This window comes from Hetaerina americana, unplaced genomic scaffold, assembly GCF_022747635.1.
Source record: "Hetaerina americana unplaced genomic scaffold, ioHetAmer1.1.p SCAF_3, whole genome shotgun sequence".
Taxonomy (NCBI): Eukaryota; Metazoa; Arthropoda; class Insecta; order Odonata; family Calopterygidae; genus Hetaerina; species Hetaerina americana.
The window spans coordinates 71953253-71975106 of NW_027286874.1; the positions used below are offsets into that span (position 1 = coordinate 71953253).

Here is a 21854-nt window from a genome sequence, read left to right on the forward strand (position 1 = left end):
GATTTTTGAAAATTATTCTCGTAGAAAACATACATTTTGGCACACTGCCACAGTTTAAAGAAGCATTATCTCCCACCAGCTTTACTCTTAAAAATCAAGAGTACTCATGTATAAGCATGCATTGAGGCTCAAAAGAAAAATCGTTGTTTACCAATCCACTTAAATGTACTATGCTCATCATCACGAAAGATTTCTATTTCTTATGGCCATTGCCAAGGCTTTAATCGGATCTAAGTATATAAATCCCTTCTGTAAATATTGATTTTGTAGCCGAATCTTTGAGAGATATTGGGCAGCATTCCGCAGGTTATATTTAGAATCGCTTGTGCTAATTGAGACTAGTGGTGGTTTGGATAATTAAAAATTTGCATGTACATAGATGATGCTAAATATCCAACTTGAAGCGCTCTCGAGTAGATATGTATAACTGGCTTTTTAATTGTTTAAGAATTATTGATATATGGTGTTTATGTTGTTTGCAACAAATGGTATAGGGGGATTATTAATTACTCTTGAGAAGGCGATGATGAAAATTTCGAAGAGTAATTGCGTTGCCCAGTCGATTAGCCAAGTTTTAAATATTTTTTATCTCTATCGACGGCAGTCTTACAATTTAAAATGAATAGTAATCCAAGATTATGATAATTTTTTAAGGAATGTGATTTGCATTATACTGGATGACTAACATTAATAGGTGATTTAATTGAGGAATAAATTGTTCATTCAAATTTCACTTCTCCTTAAATGCGATGAGATAAAAAAATGAAGAGAAATGGCTGAATAAAGGAGCATGTAATGCCCGGAGGAAACCTCAAAAGACTCTGGAAAAATGTAAGCCGGCAGCAGGACACGAATGGAGGACACGTCTGAGTCCCTCTAGCCAATTGACTTAATTGGATCTGTTAATTCCGATTGTTTCATACCGTCTTTGAAGTCTCAGGAACGTTTTCACCTAAGAATGTGTCCGTAGTGTCAGTCATGCTCAGTAGCTTGAGGAAGGAGAAGAATCCACGAGGATAGCGGAGAAAGGTGGTAGAAAAAGGTATGGGTGGGATAGGTTATATCTAAACGTTAGTGATTAAGGATGAACAGATTTTGAAAATAGCATTTAGGAATAATTACTTTTTTGTGGAAGTAATGAACTAGAAATATTTACTTATAGTTAATTAATTTTTTGTGATCATCGGACAGTATGTACGGCTGAGTGGCTATTGTATCTTCTGACCACTGCTTGCTTGCGTATTATTTTACTTATTTGAGTTAGTAGACACAGAAGAGGAAGTGACAATAAGGACTTTGAATATTGGGATGATAATGGGAGTGGGGAAGTCGGAAAAGCCAAGCGGGAGATCGAAGAGGAAATATAGGTATATTATGCCTGCGTGAGGTGGGATGGAAAGATACCGGGGATTATTGGAGCGATAGTTACAGAGTATTATATGGTTGACGGACGAAGAGTCAACGTGATGTAGCCATAGAGCTTAGTAGGAAATTGGAGGGAAGGATAATGCCCGTGGGAAAGGTCAATATCAGAATATCATTATTAGAAATAAGAGCAGGTATTGTCAATATAGTGGTAATTCAGGTTTACTCGCCGACAAGCGGTCACAAGGATGGACTATTATAGTGTACTCGAAAAATTAATCGAAATTATTGAGAATATACGAAGAAGAAAACACTTGACAGGTGGATTAGAATGTAACGTTAGACGAAATGACAGATGAGAGTGAGGTATGATTTGGAAGAGAATTGCCGCAGGGAGAAAACTGTAGTGAATTTTGCGGAAGAAATAAATTAATTAAATGGCGATTCTTTAGCCTCGCCACTGTGCCTAACCTTTGGATAAGAACAATAAAAGACGTAGGCATTAGCTTTAGCTTTAGGTATAGGTATTAGGTAGCTTTGATAAAGAATTGGCGGGGAGTTGATATCTTTTGAAAAGACCAGTGAAAACTTCACAATGGTATTTTTATGGCTCGGAAACTTGGTCATTAAGGCAAGTGACAAAGCGTAGATTCGAGGTTTTAAAATGTGGATGTGGAGAAGGATAGAAAAGGTGGCATGGTCGGAAACGGAAAGGAAAACAAACGAAGGATTTATAGGAGTGGTAGGGGATGAGAGATGGCTGTTGGCAGATATTAAAACAATAGAAGTACATGGGGATGTAGAAGATACTGAGACAATTAAAAATGGGAATATGAAAGCGGTAAAAGAGGGGAGAGTATTGGGAAAGCAAGGTTATGAATTATATTATGGAATGTAGAAAATATGCTAAAACTAAAACATTTGTTATTGTAATATTTACGGTAGATGTGATGGGGTTTGAGGATATTTTGTGTCAAGTTGGTTAAGGGCTTAGAAGTACAGTAATGTGTATTACCTGGGTTCATCAAAAACTTACCCTTACCAGGTAGACTACTTCTAAAAGATGTTTAAAATTTCATGCTAAATTAAGTTTTTCGTCATGGTTTTATTGCAAATGTTTCCTTCATCTTGTGATGAAATAGTCCGTTGAAAATTATAAAATAATCTCTGAAAACTCTCAGTACAATTCTTGATTAGTAGATGTGGAGTAGAGTAGACCCAAATCTTCATTTTATTTTCATTTGTGTGTGGCATTATGAGTCATCGTTTAAAACCGAAAGAATTTATATGTTTTGTAATTTTATGATGCAATTAAGTTTTTCGGTTTTTGATTCCAGCAAGTTTCCTTACCTCGTATATGTACAATTGAGTAACAATCTTCTAATATCCTCAAATCTCCTTGGTTTCCATTTTTTTATGGCTCCATTTCATTCTTTCTGGAATAGTCTGTAGATCCATATCGGCAAAGAATGTTTTGATGAGCTTCCAGAACTTGCGCGAATATAATGGCACGATGGCAGATTCTTCGTAAACGCAAACACTCGCCTCGCGGGCGAAACGCGAAGAAATTACTTTCGGGCCCATGGAATTATCTCGGCCACACCACCACGGCCCGTTTAGCACCTTCCCTAATCTTACTTTTACACTTCTTCTCTCGCTCACTCCCCCCTCTCCCTGATAAAAATCTTCCAGATGCTGGAGTGGGAATTCTTCCAGGTTCTCGTCCGATTTTCATAGCACACCAACCCCCACCCCCCCAGCCCACCTCCAACCTCGACCCCAGCTCGATTATTAAACCACCCCGCCACCCTCGATAGAAGTAAAGGCGAAGAGGAAGAAAGGGCACGCGGAGTGGGGAGAAAATAATTCACCGCAACTCGTCCAAATTCCTTCTGGACAAAGGAAGAAAACGAAATAAAGAGAAGGGAAGAAATGTTACTCAGTGGGGTGGGAGCCACCCTTTTTCCTTTTGTTTTCATTTATGTATTTCATCCTCGGGAATTTTCTTCCTCCGCCTCGCTGTGGGAGAGGAGGGAAGAGGGACGGACTCCTCACGGGCGCTTCACTCACCTTCCCGACTGGCGCCCTCCTTCCCGTTTGTGCTCTCGCGCTCGCACACAAACACACGGAAATCAAACACACAAGCGCTCGCAGACGCTCACGCCAACCATTCCTTCCGATCGATTAGTCTTCTGCCCTTTTCGGGGGAGGCTCCCACGTTCCCCTGCCCCTACCACCACACAGGGGGTTTTACAGCGGAGCACCACGCTTCCGACTCGGAACGGGGGAGGAGATATCAGCCGACGGAGAGAAGCGGGAGGGGGTGGTAATGGGCCGTTCGGCTTGTGGGGAGGGGGTGGAGGTGGAGTGGGTGAGGGAAGCAAAGGGCGGCTACGTCGACCTCTTCCTCCTTCGCCCCCGCGATACCGACGACAGTTGCCGCATTACTGTCAACGTTAAGGAAGACAAAACTCGAGGCTGTCGGAAGAGGGAGGTGTGGGGGGGATGTAGAACCGACAACGGGGAGGAGGGGGGAGTGGGGTTGAGTCATCGGGGAGATGATGGAAAAGAGAGAGACACGAGGGGGAGGAGGATTGGGCTCGAAGCGCCGTGAATCGAGCAGTGGGGCCCGGTGCGTGCTCGGAAATAGGACGGATTTTTTTCGGTGGAGTAGAGTTTTTCGGTTCGGCTCGGAAGGATTTCTTAGCCTGTCCGTCGTCTCGACTGCTCTCGTATGTGTGTGTGGGATCGTACACACCCGATCTGAAACCTGTACTCGGGCGTGCGCGATCGAGAAAGAAAAGAAGGCCGCGTCGCGAGAGGGCGTGACGTTCCGGAGTGTCCGCTTCTTATCCGGGTGGTGGCGGAGCGGAGGGCCTCCTCGACCCGGCCCTCCGGAGCCTCTTCTTCTTCCTCCTCTTGTCGGCGCCGCCCCCCTCTCTCTCTCTCTCTCGCTCCCTCGGCGCCGGCACCCGGTGGAGTGGCCAGGAAAAAGGTCGTCGGAAAGGGTGGTTGGGGGGGGGGCGGCTTGCGCTGTCTTTTTTGTCCGGTAAGAGAATGGGTCGTCGAGGGCCCGGAAAGGGACTCTCGGTGAGGGGGTTCGGGGGTGGAGGGTGAGGAGAGTCGGGGGAGGAGCAAGAGAGAGGATGCGGGTGGCGGCGTGTAATGAGGGTGAGTTCTCGAGGGGATCGATTTTTATTTGTTTCGCCCTCGTAGTGTATTTCCTCCCCCTACCCTCTTCATGGTGGTTAATTTCCGTACTCTATTTCGTCGAGGTGGAGACTATAAATACGAGGGTTTTAATGAATGTTGTAAAAGTCGAGGTTCGATGCGCAAGGCGTGACTGAACTTCGACATAAAAGTGTATTTTGCCTTTGAGTTTCGTGAATACGGAAATAACCGAAATGACACCTTATTTGAAGACCATCACATATCTGTTGTTGTGAAGTCACCTATACTATTATGCTGTAAACCTTATACCTTTAGTAGTTTCACTTGACAATAGTAATGATGGTTTGAACTGTTTCACTAATATTGCATTTAATCGCAATTATAGTTAGAAAATTGAGCAGTAGTCTAGATTTAAATTACAGTGTTGTTTATAGTTTTGAAAACTGTGTATTATTTTGAAAGGGCGTAGAAATTCATAATTGCCGTCCAGTTAATGTGATTGCAGTTGGGTCTTGTCATTAGTTGGACCCTAGGCGAGTCATTCGCAAGTACCCATGCCTTGTATAATATTTATTTTTTTCAGAATAATCTGGAACACCTCACGACCTATTATTGCTATAGATCTCTAGTTCTCGAATTATTTTTCAGTTGTCTAATGTTTGCCACCTCATTTACATGTAAAAGAAGAATTTTTTTTGAATTTTTTTTTAAAACAAAACATTTTAACTTGTTTCTTAATTTATTTTTCAAAATTTAATTCATAGGTTTCATCTAGTTAATGAGCATGGATTTTACAAATCATTTTTCGTGTTTTACTTGGAAAATACGCGAATAAGAGTATCTCTCTGCAATTATTTTCTCCTTTTTTTTAAATTAATGATCAGAAAAAAATATGTGAACTTCCAATGCTGTAATATAACTTTATGCTTTAAGTTGTTTCAAATTGAGCTATGCTGTATTTGAAAAATTTTCGAAGACTAGATGATTTCTGCTGGATAATAATGCGCAGTTTCGCTTGAGAATCATTGGCATTCACGGCGTGAGCAAGAAATATTTACTTTTTATTGATCGTTTAAGCTTCAGTAGTTAAGTATCCAATTTGGATACATTGTCAAGGCCATTATTGGGGGTGAATTTGCTTCGGTCTGAATGTCTGCTTGAGTGAAATTCGTGATTTGATTCGTGCCGGGAATTGCTGTTGGGGAATTAAGTGTTTTGTGGAACATATTTGGATTGAACATATAGTACCATGGGTCTCGTGGGAAAGGTGTCATGTTGATGAAACGTGTTCGTGGCATTCGCTCGTGAAATTGATCAATAATAATCGTGACCTTCTCAAGAGTGAGCTACCGTATTTTTTAGTTCGATGTTCTGTAAATCGCTCCCTAGAACCATAGTCAACTTTGATGAAACCCCGCAAAAGAAAGGTTCTTACTAAGCGCTTGCAGTGCATGCCATTTAAAAAAAATTTGAAACTGGTAAATTTCTATTTTTACCCCGTAAAATACTCTTTAAAATCAGCACCGTGAACAACCTCTGCTCTAAATCTCTTGACGGGCCTTGACTTGCCTTGTTCCTTTAGTTTTCGTGGTCCTCTGTTCTAAACCTATATCTCCTAACCCCTTCCCGAAACCTGTATCCAGTCATGCTCTACGCCTTTTAGTCATCTTTTTCTTGTTCTTTTCCGTTTTCCTGTTCCACCTGGCTTGCCTGTCAGAACCTTACTTCTGCCTTTCTTATCATTCATTCTCCTCATATGTCCCTACTAGTTCGTCCACATTTTATTTCCTTCGCAATAATCGGTTAATTATTTACAAATTGTCTGATTTAATATGCTATACATTTATTGAAATGAATGTACTCGAAAGTGTTCAGTGCATTTAGAGTTATCTGAAGATGACGTCATTTAAACGAAAAATAATTTTGAATGTTGTTTGGAATGTGATCCATTGTAGCAGAGGAATAATGTAATGTCAAGCAAATTTTGATGGCATGTGCATTTGATGAAGCGAAGTTTGATTTTGGGTCAGTGAAAAATAGGTTACGTAGGTAAGTAATTCGGTCATTTATTGGGACTTGTTAACATGTGGACGTATAGTAATAATAGTAATGTTCATTATTATGTCACAGTGAATGTTTCTCATATGTTTTATGTTAAAGAGAAGTCGAAGTCATATTTATCCCTCACGTTGGCAGGGATATACTATCCTTCTCCTTACTGACGGAAATGGATAATTATTTTGCTAACCAAAGTATTTCAACACCAATTCTCACTCAGTGATTCTTTTTTTTCGTTGGATAACACACAGTAACAATACGAGGGTAATCAATAATTTGATATTATATACGTCATTACTTCAGAGGGTATGTGAACAATTTGTGAGCTAAATTCATGAAATTAATATTTTTACGCCCGATGAGTACACCCGATGACCCCTTTAATCAGTGCGGTTTTAGAATTTCCTCACGGACATGGCTTTTCCTTTGTGATTCAAGTATTGGGCACTTCTCCAAGCGAAGTTGACTCTGAGATTTCGTTTCTACCGTCGAAACGCTTTAGACACACATTTTCTACAATTAATGTTTCAATTGAACTTTTTCATCAAGGATACTATATTTTAAATGAAAAGTGGATGAAATGGAAGGATGCCAGGAAGTGAAGAGCAAAGTGTAGATTTCGGATTAGTTTTTGAAATGTTATGAAAACGCGTCAAACCAAACATCCATGCTGGAGTAGGGATTGCTGTGACTTGTATCCGATAATATCTCGGTGAATCATCGAGGCTCTCCAACCTTTTGCTGAAAGACGGGGACTGATAGAATTGCGTCATCAGAGTTGGTACGGCAAGATCAGCGGCATTTGATCCTTCCTTGCCCAAAGATGAGCGGTTCACTTTCACCTATGCCGGAGACGCCTCCCGGGAAAATTCGGAAATACGTTGATCTTTCTGCGATTGCTTGTTTGATATCACAGAAATAGAATTCTCAGAATAGATAAAGAGAAGAGGGCTTGTGTGACGTGACTTTTTTAAATTTATTTCAGCACAGTTCTCTCTGCCATGAACTTTAGGTTTTCCCGTTGTCATCATATCTGCGATTGGTTATAGGTTATGACCTCATCCGATGGCCAGGGCCAGTGTCCGCCTTCCGGCTTGTGCTCGTAAGGGGAGCGCATATTGCATTCTTGAATCCGAATAAAATTATCCAGATATCATATTTATGCATCTTTTTAGTTATTTTGGTTTTTTCGTTGGACAATATATCACTTCGGTGAACTTTTAATTGGGTGACCTGATCGGAAAAGAAATACTTAGTTATTCCACGTATATTTTATTAAACACGACCTTGGTTTCGACTTACAAAGTTATCATCAGGTAAAGTAGGTGACCTGAGTTTCATTAGACTGCAATTCGCCGAAAGTGCTTATGGGTGAAGTAGGATACCGCAGCAGCGAAATAACGGCGTGATATTATCTCGTATCTGCTCTGCAATACCCTCTGTTTAGATTAATTTCATTAGTGTATAATCGTTGCCTGAATGAATCGAAACCGCTAAGTTACATTTTGAACCTTTAGAATTTTCTTAAATTAGCTTAAGAAACAGTGCGTATTCTTACGTAAGCTCCCAGTAGAGTAAGTGCAGAGAAGTTAACTGAAAATACTACAGTATATCTTTGTTTCCTTAGCCACCAGTGATTTGTTTTAAGATCCCTGTTTTTGGATTTCTAAATGCAATTGTAGACGAGACATAATTTCGATCAGGATCTACGACCAAGCTTTAAGCCTGGGTTTTGGTCTAAACTTCTCATGAATCGATTAACTTTTATCTCCCCCACCCATCACAGAAAACAATACTTTTTACAAATCGTTTGCGGACAGTTGGGCGCAAGCAGGGGGAGATGGAAAAAATGGTTGAAGATGAAACTTGTTGCAATCAATGTTTGTCTTCAGCTCAAACAAGTTTAGGTATCATAATATCGTTGCAGAGACAACTACAGCCGTCTTAAGGCCATAAGGTTACAGACCAAGAAACGGTAATTAATGAACGATTAATTGCAACTTTCCACCAAATAACAAATTCATTTCCGACCAAATTTTGATGTAATAGGACTTCATCTTTAGTTAAAGAATGAGTTCAGTTGCCAGTCGCAATCAGTTTCTTGATCCTCATCCCACTTCTCCCTTTCCTCCCAGTGTATTAAAATGTCCTTGCACTCATTATGCACCTTACTATGCTGTAATAGGTTCATGGAAACAAAATGGACAAAAAATTTTGACTTGCGGCAAGTTGCAATCATTTGGTCACAATTATGCTCAATTTCCAATCTGAAAATATTTGTTCGAAAGTAGGACTTCGTAAATCAGGGACGTGAACCACTGGAAAAAAATGATTCTTCACAACCTGTTGCTGTAACCGAATGCCGAAGATCAAATGGATAGATAAAAAAGGAAAAACGAGGAAGCTTGTTTAAGAGTTAAATAGGAGAGCTTTATGAAGAGCGTAAAAGAAAAATCAATTGTATTTTGTGACGCAATGGTTTGTATTTTTTAGGAAAAAAGCTGAGAAAAGGCACCATGAGGAAGAAATGAGACAAATACTTGTACTAAATAAAGTATGCGAGAGTAATGGATGTTAGGAATAAAAAAAAAGGGGCCAGCGTGTAAGATCAGTTGATTGGATGGGGAAGAATGTAGGGATGCAGTAACTGATCCCCGAAAGGATAATATAATGAAGACTAAATAGTGTGCATTCCTATAGCCAAGGAAATAATAATACTCCTATAAGGCAGTCCAACAAGATAGCCATCATCGTGGAGAGGCAAATGTCTAGTAGTTTGATACGGGAATGGATCTGCTCGGAGTCACTGTCTTAAAGTGTTCAAGTTGGAGAGTGAGTCAAGTCTAGTTTGGAGCTTTTGATATCAGGTTCGTTGTAATTCTTGTTGTTAAGTTTTTTAGGTTAACTTCATCATCAAGTTTCAGGCGGTTTCAGTAAAATTTTCGCCCGTGAAGTGTTCCATAATATAATGATAAGGTTTTATTTTGATTTTCCTATGCTTGAGTGTTAACCATTGCTGCATTTTTGTTTGTAAATGCCGGATTTTTGTAGAAGTAGCTTTTCGTTGTTGCGATTTCCCAGGATACAGTGTAAAATATCGTAGTGTTTAAAATCAAGTTGGCGCACGCTTCATTAAGATTGATGGAATCGTTCGTTTTAACCTAAGTTCATGAAGGATCATCTAAAAATAATTAAACGAGCAAATACCAGCACATTGGCGTTCAATTATCATACCGCACATAATGATGGTGTAATACTCATATTAATCTAAACTAATATTATTCCAAACTTTCAGGTTTTGTGACAGCCACATTTGATCTTTAAATGAAGATTGTATCTACCTGCAATTCTCGGGAGAAATATTTATTTGAATTTGTTCATTTAAAGGAATATTAGGTGCTGGGTTGGATTCACATGTTGAGGCCATATCGTGAAAATGTGCAGGGCAGTGTATTTGTTTAGAATATATTTACTGGTATATTCCTGAGCAATGTGCGGGAAAACAATCGAGATACAAACCAATAGGAACGGAATGAAGTTCATTTATTAGGAGCATAATGGGAGGGTAAGTGCTACGAGGAAGACCATAGGACAAATACGCCACATTGGAAACAATATTGAATAGTTTGAAGTTATATTTTCCGTATTTCTTACTGAGGTATTGCATAGTTACCAATATAATTTTCGTTTTCGCAGAGTTACTAATATAACTTTGATTATGAGTAATTCCCACAAGGTATGGTTTTTTAAACGATCTCCACATCTGACGTTCTATATTAAACATGAAGATTTGTTTTTTTTCAATTTGAACAATTAAGAATGCAATTAATGTAACATGAATACACACGTAAGACTACCATAAGTAGTTCTCTCAGTAATATCAAAGATTGAATTTGATATTACTGAGAGAACATTGATATTTGAATTGAATCACCTTGCGCACCTCACGAGTCGGTGGGTGGGCGACCTTGGGGAGGTCCCGATAAGGACGATCTCTCAACGGTGCGCGTCTGCCATCGCCGACACACTAAACCCTCGGGCAAAGCACCCTCATTGGCGGACGCCAACTGTGGGCGTTCATCTGCTTCCCCCCCCCCCCCCGTGGAAAGATTCACCGAATTCCTTCTCGCGATCATTCCCTTCGCTCTCGGGCTCGCGGACACGAGACGCTCTCAGCTCTCGTATCTCCGATGGCCGAGGGCGATTCGGGCGGAGTGGCCCTTTCTTCATTCTTGGCCACGCTCACTGCGCTCAATTAGTATTCCCGCGGGAGTATCGGATTCTACGTCTTATTTTAGGCGTCAACTTCATTTGTGGCTCGAAATAGTCGATTTAAATTCAGACTGGAACTGCCGGTGAAACCGAGAGGCCTGGAAAGGTTAACTTCTCGAGGCCAATGGCAGAATATGATTTTTCTCCAGCAGGTGCAGAACGATCTGTATTGCCAGCAATTGATAACAAATACTAGCGAATTCACTTACGCTCTATAGAAAGCGTCATTTGGTCAACTGCAGTAAAGAGTTGATTATCTAATTTTTGTTTGCCCAGAGCGTTGTCTAGGGAGTCGAAACAATCATTGATATTGTTGTGTTCATAATGTATAATTGAAGCTAGTGCTAGCAAAGTGATTTTGATGAAAATTCTTTGTGAACATTTCACCTTTTCCCAAAATGGTAATTACCATTATTTCCTTAAGGCAACGACTGCCAGTAACAGGCTATTTAAGCACCTGTGGTCACTGGGATTTATGAAGTGAAACCTCCAATGAATAAATGAATAAATATTCGGTCTTAATTTCGACTAAATAAACAAGCGTTGTATGCTATAACCAGTTTTCACAGTTGATGAAAGCATTTTGGACATCTGAATGTGGCGCCTGAAATCCTATGAACCTGCTATTTTTTTTAGACTGATTGACTGACCGACTGCGTGATGTTTGATATCCGGAGAGATATGTATGGCATGATATTATTCCTATTAATGAGATTATTCCGTAAAGGCGCAGAAGTGTTGACGTAGTCATATGTGTTGCGGCGCATTTTCTCATCCGCGTATTATCGTATTACCATTAAGTACGATTTCAATGAAATCATAAATGTGAGTAAAATGTGTCACTATTTCGTAGTTATACTATTATTGACCACATAAATTACTCTACTTAGCAGTACCTTAAGGTTACGATAAGAGAGATCAAATAAAATCAAATTTTATAAGATGGACTGCTAATGTGGTTTGAAAAATAATGCAAAGAAATAATTCGTGATGTCTTATTATCGTAATAGAAAATGTTACCTCTAGCTTCTTACTTTGCGGTGATTCTAGATCAAACTTTCATATCCGAGAGCTGCAGTGCGTAATAACTATTTTCTTCCACTAAAAATGCCTGGTGTAATCTGACAATAGTTATTAAACACAACATCCGTGCTCAAAGAGGGATTAAAATCCTTGGCATGTCTAGTCCACGTGGTGCTTAAAATTTTCCCCAGTCCACCTGACACCAATGAAATATGTTCCTATTCCTCTTAGAAAGGAGGGAGCAGTGTTTCTTCATTTATGAATTCACGTCGTCCCCCATGACAAAATATTTAAGGATGGCGTGTTCATTTTGTCAAGCTTAACAAATTTATGATATTTAAACGCCATGTATTCGTTAATTAATGAGCTTGCCTTATTTCTGCATTCCTAACAGGGCGTGCCTGGTATTTGGAGGTCTGATTTCTTAAATACCCATGCCAGCGGAGGGAGAAGAAGGCACGAAATGTTTTATACGCGTTTTTACTCTCAAGTGCCACAAAAAGTTGATGCCGTTGCCATTCAATCAAACTTTGGCTTTTGACAACCGTCGTAATGTCGTGACCTAATTTCATTACCTCGAAAATTTCCCCTCCCCTGATTTAGCGACTGTTGTTGTGATATGATGGAATAAAAAGGAATGTTCGGCTCGTTAGCGGACTGTCGAGCCGTGTTCCCTTACGTGCCAGCGGCTAAACGTATGCCTCTCCCTCAAAATCTTGGGATCCGCTACATCACCGTGGTTTCAGGTGCGCTTAACGTCGGGTTATTCTTCCTACTCCTTTGGCAAGAGAGGGAGGAGAGTTTTGATTTGAAAATTTTACGCATTTTTTTCAAGAAAGGCGTCATTCATTTTGCGTACGCCCTCAATCAACAGTTCAGCGATGCTGAGGTGGTCGTCAAGTTTTGTGGATCTGTTTTGATATGATAGCTGGCGATGGGAAGGGCGCCCTTCAATGCCAACAACTTTCGCATCCTTCACCGGACTACATGCATGAACGCTTTCGATGAGCAAACTTATGAATTCGCAACCCAATCGCATTATGGAATGAAAATAGGTGGACTTTTCTTTAAATGTTTAACTTGAATAATTACGCATTGCACCCCTTTTGACGTTGGTGCAGTCAAAACACAAATTTGAAGTAGTGAGATTATTTATAAAGTCCTCTCTTTTATTCAATTCCTCCATACTGCTCTGTCCTTGCTTCCTTTATCACCTCTTTCAGATTCCTTTCTTGTTTCATACAGACTCCTCGGAGAGGAAAGGTTTGTATGAAAAGTATCGGGAAATGTTTTGGAAAAATAGATTTCTTTCAGAGATTGCTACATTGCCTTAAAACTCTCCAAAGTCATCCCTTTAGTGTCGGCACTCTTTTGCCAACGGCTTTTCCACGACTCGAAGGCTCCCTAGTAGGCGGATTCCGGAAGGTCCATAAGAGTACGTGAGCAAACTTCTTGGACGGCACTGAAAGTCTCATGGTGGTGACCTTTGAGGGAGGATTTTACTTTTGGGAATAGGAAGTTGTCTGCTGGTGCCAAGTCGGGGTTGTAAGGGGGTTGGGGAATCGTCGCAACGCAGTTCAGAAGGTCTTTGTAAGCAGACTCAATTCTGCCTCAGTCGTCCGTCAAGATCTTCGGGACGAGTTTAGCGTATATCATTCGCATCGCCAAATTTTCAGTGATAATGGTGTTGACTACCATCTTATCAATGCCAGTACGATCTGAGATCATGGGCACATTTCACTGACGGTCTGAATTCAGCATCTCACGCACACGTGGCACGTTGTCGTCGGTTCTCGCCGTCGACGGCCGTCCAGCACGGGGCTCGTCCCCCACTCTCTCTCGGCCATCTTTGAAGAGCTTGTGCCACTTAAAAACTGCCGTTTGTGACATGCTTTCATCCTTGAACACTTGATAAATCATACCCAACGTCTCCGTATCCAATTTCCCTGACACAAAATATGATAGCGTACCGCTGTTCAATCGTTCGCTGCATTTTGCCTTTGGGCTGAGTCGCTCGACAGGGGTCCACTAAAAATACGATCTAGGCTGAACGAGCGCTCGCAGGCGATTGGCGCTTGGAAAAGGGCAGACCCCCCACCACCGAACCTGCGCGGCGCGAGCGCGCTGCAACGTAAAGTCACGTCCGGAAAGAATTGTTCCCGATATTTTTTATACAAACCTTGTATACGCACTGTAATTGAGACTTTTAATTCCTTGTCGTGAAAGTTTCCTCGACCGCATCCACTCATGTTTCGTCTAGGTCTACCTATTCCCCTCAGAATATTCGGTCTTCTATCTTACTCGCTTTTGATACTTGGACTTTCATTGATTCTCTCGTAATCAGTATTAGAAATATACTTTATTCATGTTTTTCATACTGGTAATTCCAATTCATACTTTTTTCATGACCCACTAATTCCTCAAGTTTCATTGAACAAAAATTAATATAATTAATTATAAAGGTGTATTTAATGCTGTATTTCTAGGCCTGATGAACTAATTTGTGTACACAATTAATTCGTTGACCTCTACCTATCTTTTTTGTAGTTACTTCTTTACTGCCTAACACAGTCTGCCTGACTATCGAAAGTATTGATTCCATATCGATCGCAGGAAGTATTAATTCACTTAACATATAAAATGGTCACTGACTGTAATTATAATTTATTTTGTTGCGGACAGTTGATTTTTTCAATTTGGAATAAGATCAATTGCGGCTACGCTGCGGAAAGAAATGCAATGTGATGAGTGATCAGTGAAAATAGGATATAGACCCCTCCAGTCCTTATTAAGGTTAGCAAACCAAATTAGCAGTAACCTTTTAGAAATAAGCAGCTCTGTCGACTTTTTCTCAACATTGCACTATTAAAGGAATTATTCGAATTCTGCACTTTATCGGCAGATTAGAGCTTCCAGATAAAATAAGATAAAAGGAATCCCGGCACTGATGTTTTTAAATGTACGGCAGTGATATATTTAAATTATCATTCTTTCATGATAGCGAAAAACCAAGGCTAATCACCTTAAGTGTTTTTATACTAAGATCTTTGAATCAACAGTCTTTTCAAAGTACAAACATTTCATTGAAGTAAGTTGAAGATTCCCTGAAATTATGTAGCTTATAACGATTGGCATCATATGGTGGAGCGCAGAGCAGAACGTTGACGATTGAGCTCCCACGCCTGCGAAATTTTCCACGCCCAAGTAATGGATTAAACATTCGCAGAATGTCATTTAGCTGCTAAAAATGCACCTTTGGCACGAAGGTGCATGCTTTCTGCTCATGTCGCTATCACCAAGGGAACGCTAGCCGACTCCCTCAATAGCTTTCAGTTTTTACGACTTTCCCCAGGAGGGAAGTTCCTTCCTACATGCTCATGCTTTGTGCGTCTAAGTGGTCGCGGTTCATCCGCGTTGGCGGCAGTAGATTCCCTCAAACCCCTTCCCCCGCCGCCTTCTATCTCTTCTTTGGACCCCTTCCCTCAGTCCGCTCCGCCGATCCTATTGTGCAACAGGTGAGGAGGCTCCCCCGCGCAGAGAGCGGCAAACCTCCGAGCGGCTACGGCGCGAGTGACGCAAGCGGGTTATTGAAATTTAGGAGTGAATTCGGAGTGCCCCCGAATCACTTAGTGGGCGGGACAAAAGGGGCCTTCAGCAGTCTGGGGAGTGGTGGTGACGCGAGGGTCGATCCGCGAGCTCGAACTTCCGGTCTTCCCCGCGTCGAAATGTTTTAAGGATGAAACCCTTCATTTCCAGCGGACGGCGAGTGCATTGTTGAATTATGCATCCCTCCATAGATTAGGGATTTGAAGCGGCATTCAATTCCGGAATGTAACGGGAATTTTTAGCAAAATAAGGCACATGAAATACAAGCCAAACGAACCAATTTCGTATCCCTTCACCGATTTTGGTTAAAAAATCGTTGCTGATGAAATCCAGCGCAACCTGGAATTTGCCACCTCCTCGGTTGAAATACATATTTCAAAGTTTTTCATGAGTTGTAATTTTGAGTTCTGGCATCATGAGTCTTTTTTTGCCTCAATCTGACAGTAAATTGTTGATCAAAACGTTTTCTGTATTCAAAAAATCGTTTTTTATTATTCTTAAACAAAGAATTTCTTTTTATTGCATATAGTGTGTACATGTTATAATCCGTGTTGATCATTATACTGCAGTATCTATTATGAATATACATGAGCACTTTTTATGAAATTACCACCTGCTCAAGTGAGAATTGATTGCTATCTCTTTACCATTCGAAATTCTCAATAGCCTGAGCTAATTAAAAGAAGTAAATTTGGATTTGGGAAGAAAGTTGGATTCTCGTAGTAGCATCATTTTCCAATCTAAATGAGACTATATGATAAGAATCAAAGAAATAGCATGACTTTTTTAAGACGGTCTATTTTAGTTTTAATTTCTCTCTAGTAATAAACAAGATGAGTTCAAAATACTCCTGAAAATTCTATCCAAACACTAAGGTCTGTGAAAGACTCCAGGGACGTCGAAGAAATAGGAATGAATCGATTTGTGTTGTCCAAGGAACACCTCCCACGCCAAAATCCTGGTTCGATTACGAATTTTTCCATGACACTCCGATCCCTACTTCGGAAGAGGAGTGGTCCATCCGTAAGGACGTTCACCAGTGAACTCCATCGAGCCTTCTGCTATAATTCCGATATCAACACTCACTCTTCACCCTCTCTCGCAATCGTCCTTTTCCCCATTTCCTAGCCCACTCTGTGGAACCCAAGACATCAGCGATTGCGCGCCTCCCATAATTACTACGAAGTTTATGTGTGAAAATAACAAATGAGTCGACGTTTATCCGATTATTCCTTTCCTTAGGTATAGCCAATGGATGAGATTATGTAGTATATTTTAACTTTATAGGGGATCGGGTTTGCGGTGGTTGATGTACTGTGGTTTCCCACACAGAGGGCCCAAGTTCATATCCCAGCGGAATTTTTAAAGGATATCCCGAACCCTACTTTGGGTATTATGTGGAGAGCTTGTCTCGTTGAGTACGGCGTCCTGCAATATTGCCTTAACCTGTGGACCCCTTGGCTACTTTCGTTAAAAGTAGGTTTATGGCGACGACGGGTTTCTCTCCATCCTTCTTCTGTTCCCTGAATATCCTATCCAACGAAATACCCCACTTATCCCTAATGACGCAAATTTTCTTAGTAGTCGGTCACATCCCCAAATAACCGGGACTACAATTGTAATTTTATATTGTTGTTATCACTTCTACCAATTTCAGAGGCATTATTATTATTTGGTAGTCTACCGTTTAACGCAGGTTTTGGATGGAGGTGAACTCGGCACGCCAAGCGAAGACAATCTGACACTCAAATGATAGAATAAACTGTTCTTCCGATTCAACTGTTCCTTAAACTGTTTTTCGAATACATCCTCCTTCATTTCGTTCGACGTGACTGTTCATTCATTTACCTATTTCGATTGCCTAACGTCCTCCCCTCTATCACAGTTTTCAACATCCTCTCGACCATTAAAATGCTGGGCATCCATCTTTCCTGCCTCCATTGAATTTCTCCCAACAATTCACCCGCACCAAGTCTAGCTCTTCCTTGTTTGTTTTCCTTTCCGTCCATTTCAACTGTCCCATCCTTCTACGCATCCTAATATCAAAAGTCTCAAATCTGAGCCTATCATCTTGATTCAACGCCAAAATTTCTGAGCCATGCAAAACCACACTCCCAAAATTCCCCAATCTGCTTTCTCAACCTTCCAACCCAATGTCCCTGTCATCAATTCCTTCTTTCTCGAGAAAGCATCTTTGCCTAACGCATTCATTTTTCTGATGCCTCTACTATTTCGGCCATCTTGATCCAACACACTTCCAAGATACGAGGGTCATCCGGAAAGTAGTACCCGTTCGTGCCGCATGAAGTGCTGACGACGCGAGTAGCCGCTGGACGAGGTCAGATAGCTTCAGTGGCTTGTCTGCCTTCTCTGAGCCAAGTTGCGTGACGCTAGCATTGCCTGTGTTGTTTCTGTGATTGTTTACAATGTTTAAAAAAATTGAGAACGCCGCCAGTTGTGAAGTGAGGGCAGTGATTAAATTCCTCAATGCAAGAAACGTTCGCCCATGTGATATTCATCGCCAATTAAAGGAGGTGTATGGAGACAATGTAATGGACGAGTCGTCTGTTCGGCGGTGGTGTCGCAACTTCAACATGGGGAGGGGGAACACACACGACGATGAGCGTTCGGAGAGACCGTCTGTCATTACAGACCAACTGGTGAGCTCAGTTGACGAATTCGTGAGGAACGATCGGCGCGTCACAATTGATGACATCTGTGAGCATTTTCCCAATGTTTCTCGAACAATTGTTCATGAAATTGTTAAACACCATCTGCATTATGCAAAAATTTGTGCAAGATGGGTCCCTCGCGTATCTCAATGAGCTGGCGGCGAAGGACTATGCAGCAGGAATACAGAAACTTGTCACACGTTATGACAAATGCCTTAATTTGCTTGGAGATTATGTTGAGAAGTAGTTTAAAGTATCCTCTTTCAAATAAAATTTTTTATGTTTGTTAATATTTACTTTTGTGTCTTTATTTCACGAACGGGTACTACTTTCCGGATGACCCTCGTAGGTAAACTTCCACCCATTCTATATTTTCCTCCTATTCTATCATTTCACTTAGCCTTCCTCTTTCTTTATAACCTTAAAATAACCTCCCCCTTTCTTGATAAGGTTTCTCTATCGCAGTTTGGAATTTCTGGTATTTCATCACTGCAATATAAATTGATGTTACTTTGGTATTATCATTAGACATGGGAACCACGTATGGAGTTTAATGGAGCAGGAAACCTGCCTCCTGCTGTGGGCAAGTCATAACCCGTTTACCCTTCTCTCTATGAACACCCTCGAATAGGTATTTGGAAATGGTAAAGCGATCGGAATTTGCTTTTAGAAATACCGAAAGAGGTTGTCCAGCATTCCCTGGAGACTTTATTACGATTCATTCTGAGACCACCCGGCATTCTTTGCCTTGAAACAGTTTTCGATGCAGCCTGTGTGTTATGATTGATGTCAATGCAGATTTAATTGAGCAAGTCGTGCTCAACAATCTTTTTTTCTTCGAATTCACTTCGTTCCTCTCACTATGAAGTCCATTACGCTGCAATCGTTCGTAAAATTCAAACATATTCCAAACTCGGCCTCCTTTCACTCAACCACTCCCTTTGGCTGCCACAAACACTTTTACTTTCTACGCAAAGGTTACGGCAGAGGTTGTAATTTGAGACACGAGAGCTGGAAGCAACGAGGTGCTGACACTGGGTTTGGGAGGAAATTACCTAATGTGCCCTCCGTCCGCAAAGTAACGAGGGGAATGGCATACGAGGGACTTTTCCACCCTTAAATCGATTTCTCCTTGGTCATAATGAAATATAGTATCACGCCAATGCGTGACATTCCATCGCGATAATGTTCCTTTTATTTTTCCTGCATACTTAACTATGAGCAACTTTTCACATTGGGTGTAACGTATTGCTACGCGAATGAAATTTAATACGAGTGCTCTAACATTAGTTTTGGACGAGCCCTTAGCTGCATAATATAATTCGTTTTAATTGTTCCCCGTCCTGTCGTATTCTTATTCCTCACTTGTAAAGCTTGTTTTAAAATGCAGCGGGAAAATGAAATTATGCATTGAGATTCCGTGAAAGACTTCCATTGGAATTTTATGCGCGTGAGAAATATACTTAATTAAATGGTACATATTTCCATTCAAATTTGACGTTGGAAACCACACTATTCACTCAATAGACCAATTCGCATTGAAGTTATTATATCCTCGCAAAAAAAGCATTTTGTGATTCCACAGTACGCTTGATTGAAATAATTTGCCAAAATTTTCCTGAAAGTTTCCTTACTCTTCCTAAAATCAAGTCGTACATATCATTTACAAACATTTTTCGTGGAGAAATAGATGTTTTGAATTAAAATTAAAAAATCACTAACATAAAAGACTTTGACTTTTAAATGGTTTTGTTGATACATTCCGTTGTAGTTTTTCCATTAATAATTTCACTCGAATTTTCTCTCACTGACAAATATTCCCTTTACATCAGGGCTTAAGCCACCCATGTAACTGGTGGCATGGAGAAGAAAATAAATTAACACCTTTGTCGAGTTGTATCTCCGAAAATATTTTCGATTAACTTTACCCAACTAACTGGCGCGGTATTCTTGGCGCCTCGCAAAGATGTATACATACTCCATAATACCTCTTACCCCTCCGGTCTCTACCAAAGGTGTCCACCATCGAGGAATTCCGGCCTTCCCGCTACGCCACGCGGAGCTTCACCACCTCGTTTACCGAGTTCTCGCCCGTGGCGCCAGCCTTGCGGACGGGCAGTGTCCTCGCCAGCCGCTCCTCGAGGGTCTACCACGAGAAGCACCACCCTCCGCGGCGTGTCACGTTCGATCTGCCGCCGTGCGATGGCGCTGAAGGCTCCTTCTCTTCCTCCTCCTCCTCCTCGTGGGGCTCCCATCCGCCTGGGGGCAGCACCGCCGTCGGCAGCGTGGCTGAAGTGGCGGGAGTCCAGAGTTGGCTACGAAGCAGGAGGATAGTGATCCAGTCGCGTGGTTTCTCCCCGTCGCCTTCATCGTCGCACTCGGTCCAGTCCACCACAGCCCAACAACACTCTCGGCCGCCCTCCCCTCCGAGTCCCTCCCACTACGCCCACACGACCACTTACGGAAGCGGGGGGACGCTCCCCTCCCCCGGACTCCGCTCCGCCCGCGCGCTGCCCCAACACTTCGGCGGCGGCGGCCAAATCACTCACGACACGGCGGGTTACAGGAAGGGGACACTTCCGGACGCAGTGAGGCTCCACCACAACCTTTCCAACTCGACCCTTGTGTCCTCGGGGGTGGGCGGAGTTCAGTTCGACAACCACCGCCACCACAGCACGCACCACCACCAGCACCACCGGGGGTCCGGCGGCTCCTTTTCCACGTCCCCCATCTCGGCCTACTCCTCATCGTCGTCCTCGTTCGCCCTGCCGCCCGCAAACACGACGGCGGGAGGCGTAGCCCTCCACCACTCGCCCCCACACGCGGGGCGGAGGGTGTCATCTTCTGCGTCGTCCCCATCGGCGACGCCGCCCGCCACGGAGCTAGGCACGGCGCTCCTGAAGGCGTGCAGGGATGGCGACGAGGACGCGGTCATGCAGTTGATCAGGAGGGCCACGCTGGTCGGGGCGTCGAGCGCTGACCTCAACGTGAGCGATCACACGGGAAGGGTGAGTAGTGTTCGATCCCTCTCGCCCAATTTTACTCTCTGCTGTTTGTTGATTGGTTGGTCCAGTTGCATTTGATTGTAACTGCACGATTATTTATTGTTTGTCGTCATTCGCAGATTTTGGAGGCGGTTAGAAATCGGCAATATTGCCAGGAACCTAAAAAAATAAAGTCCATTGTTTGAATGGTGTGAAGGCAGCATTAAATATTTCAATTAAATTTGGTGTTTCAATATGGTAACTTTTTCAGGAAAAATATAATCGTATCCTGGAAATCAACGTTGAGTTTGGTACTAATTTGTGGTGGGCTAAACTATTGCACTGACTATTATAATAAATGCGATTATTAGTAAAATTTTGATGCTAACAAATCAGCTAAAACATACTTTAACTGCCTAGTAGAAACGAGAAAAGGGACACGAGTATTGCTTCAGTAGTAAACCTTATAAAGTTCTGAATAGCGATCGACTTTCACAAGAACTTCAACATTTATATTTAAACTTAACTAGAAATAGGTACTTTTTTTAAGATTACCTATTGTCTTTTTAGTGTATACAATTGGATTTGAAGCTTTATAGAATGTAAATAGGGTAACTAACGCCTAGTGGATATAATTTGGCACCCTATTGCATGTTACAAAACATTCAATTCACTCAATACTGATGGAATTGCATGTTACAAA

General features: G+C 41.7%; 1 protein-coding gene across 2 annotated transcripts in view; it reads left to right on the plus strand.

Annotated features, from left to right (window-relative positions):
• LOC139690558 (uncharacterized) overlaps positions 1-21854 on the plus strand; it is a 244783-nt gene that overhangs the window by 90266 nt on the left and 132663 nt on the right. For both annotated transcript variants that reach the window (XM_071588025.1, XM_071588026.1), the window contains exon 3: positions 20183-21175. In XM_071588025.1, coding sequence (XP_071444126.1) covers positions 20183-21175 — 993 coding nt within the window. The remainder of the gene's footprint in view (positions 1-20182; positions 21176-21854) is intronic.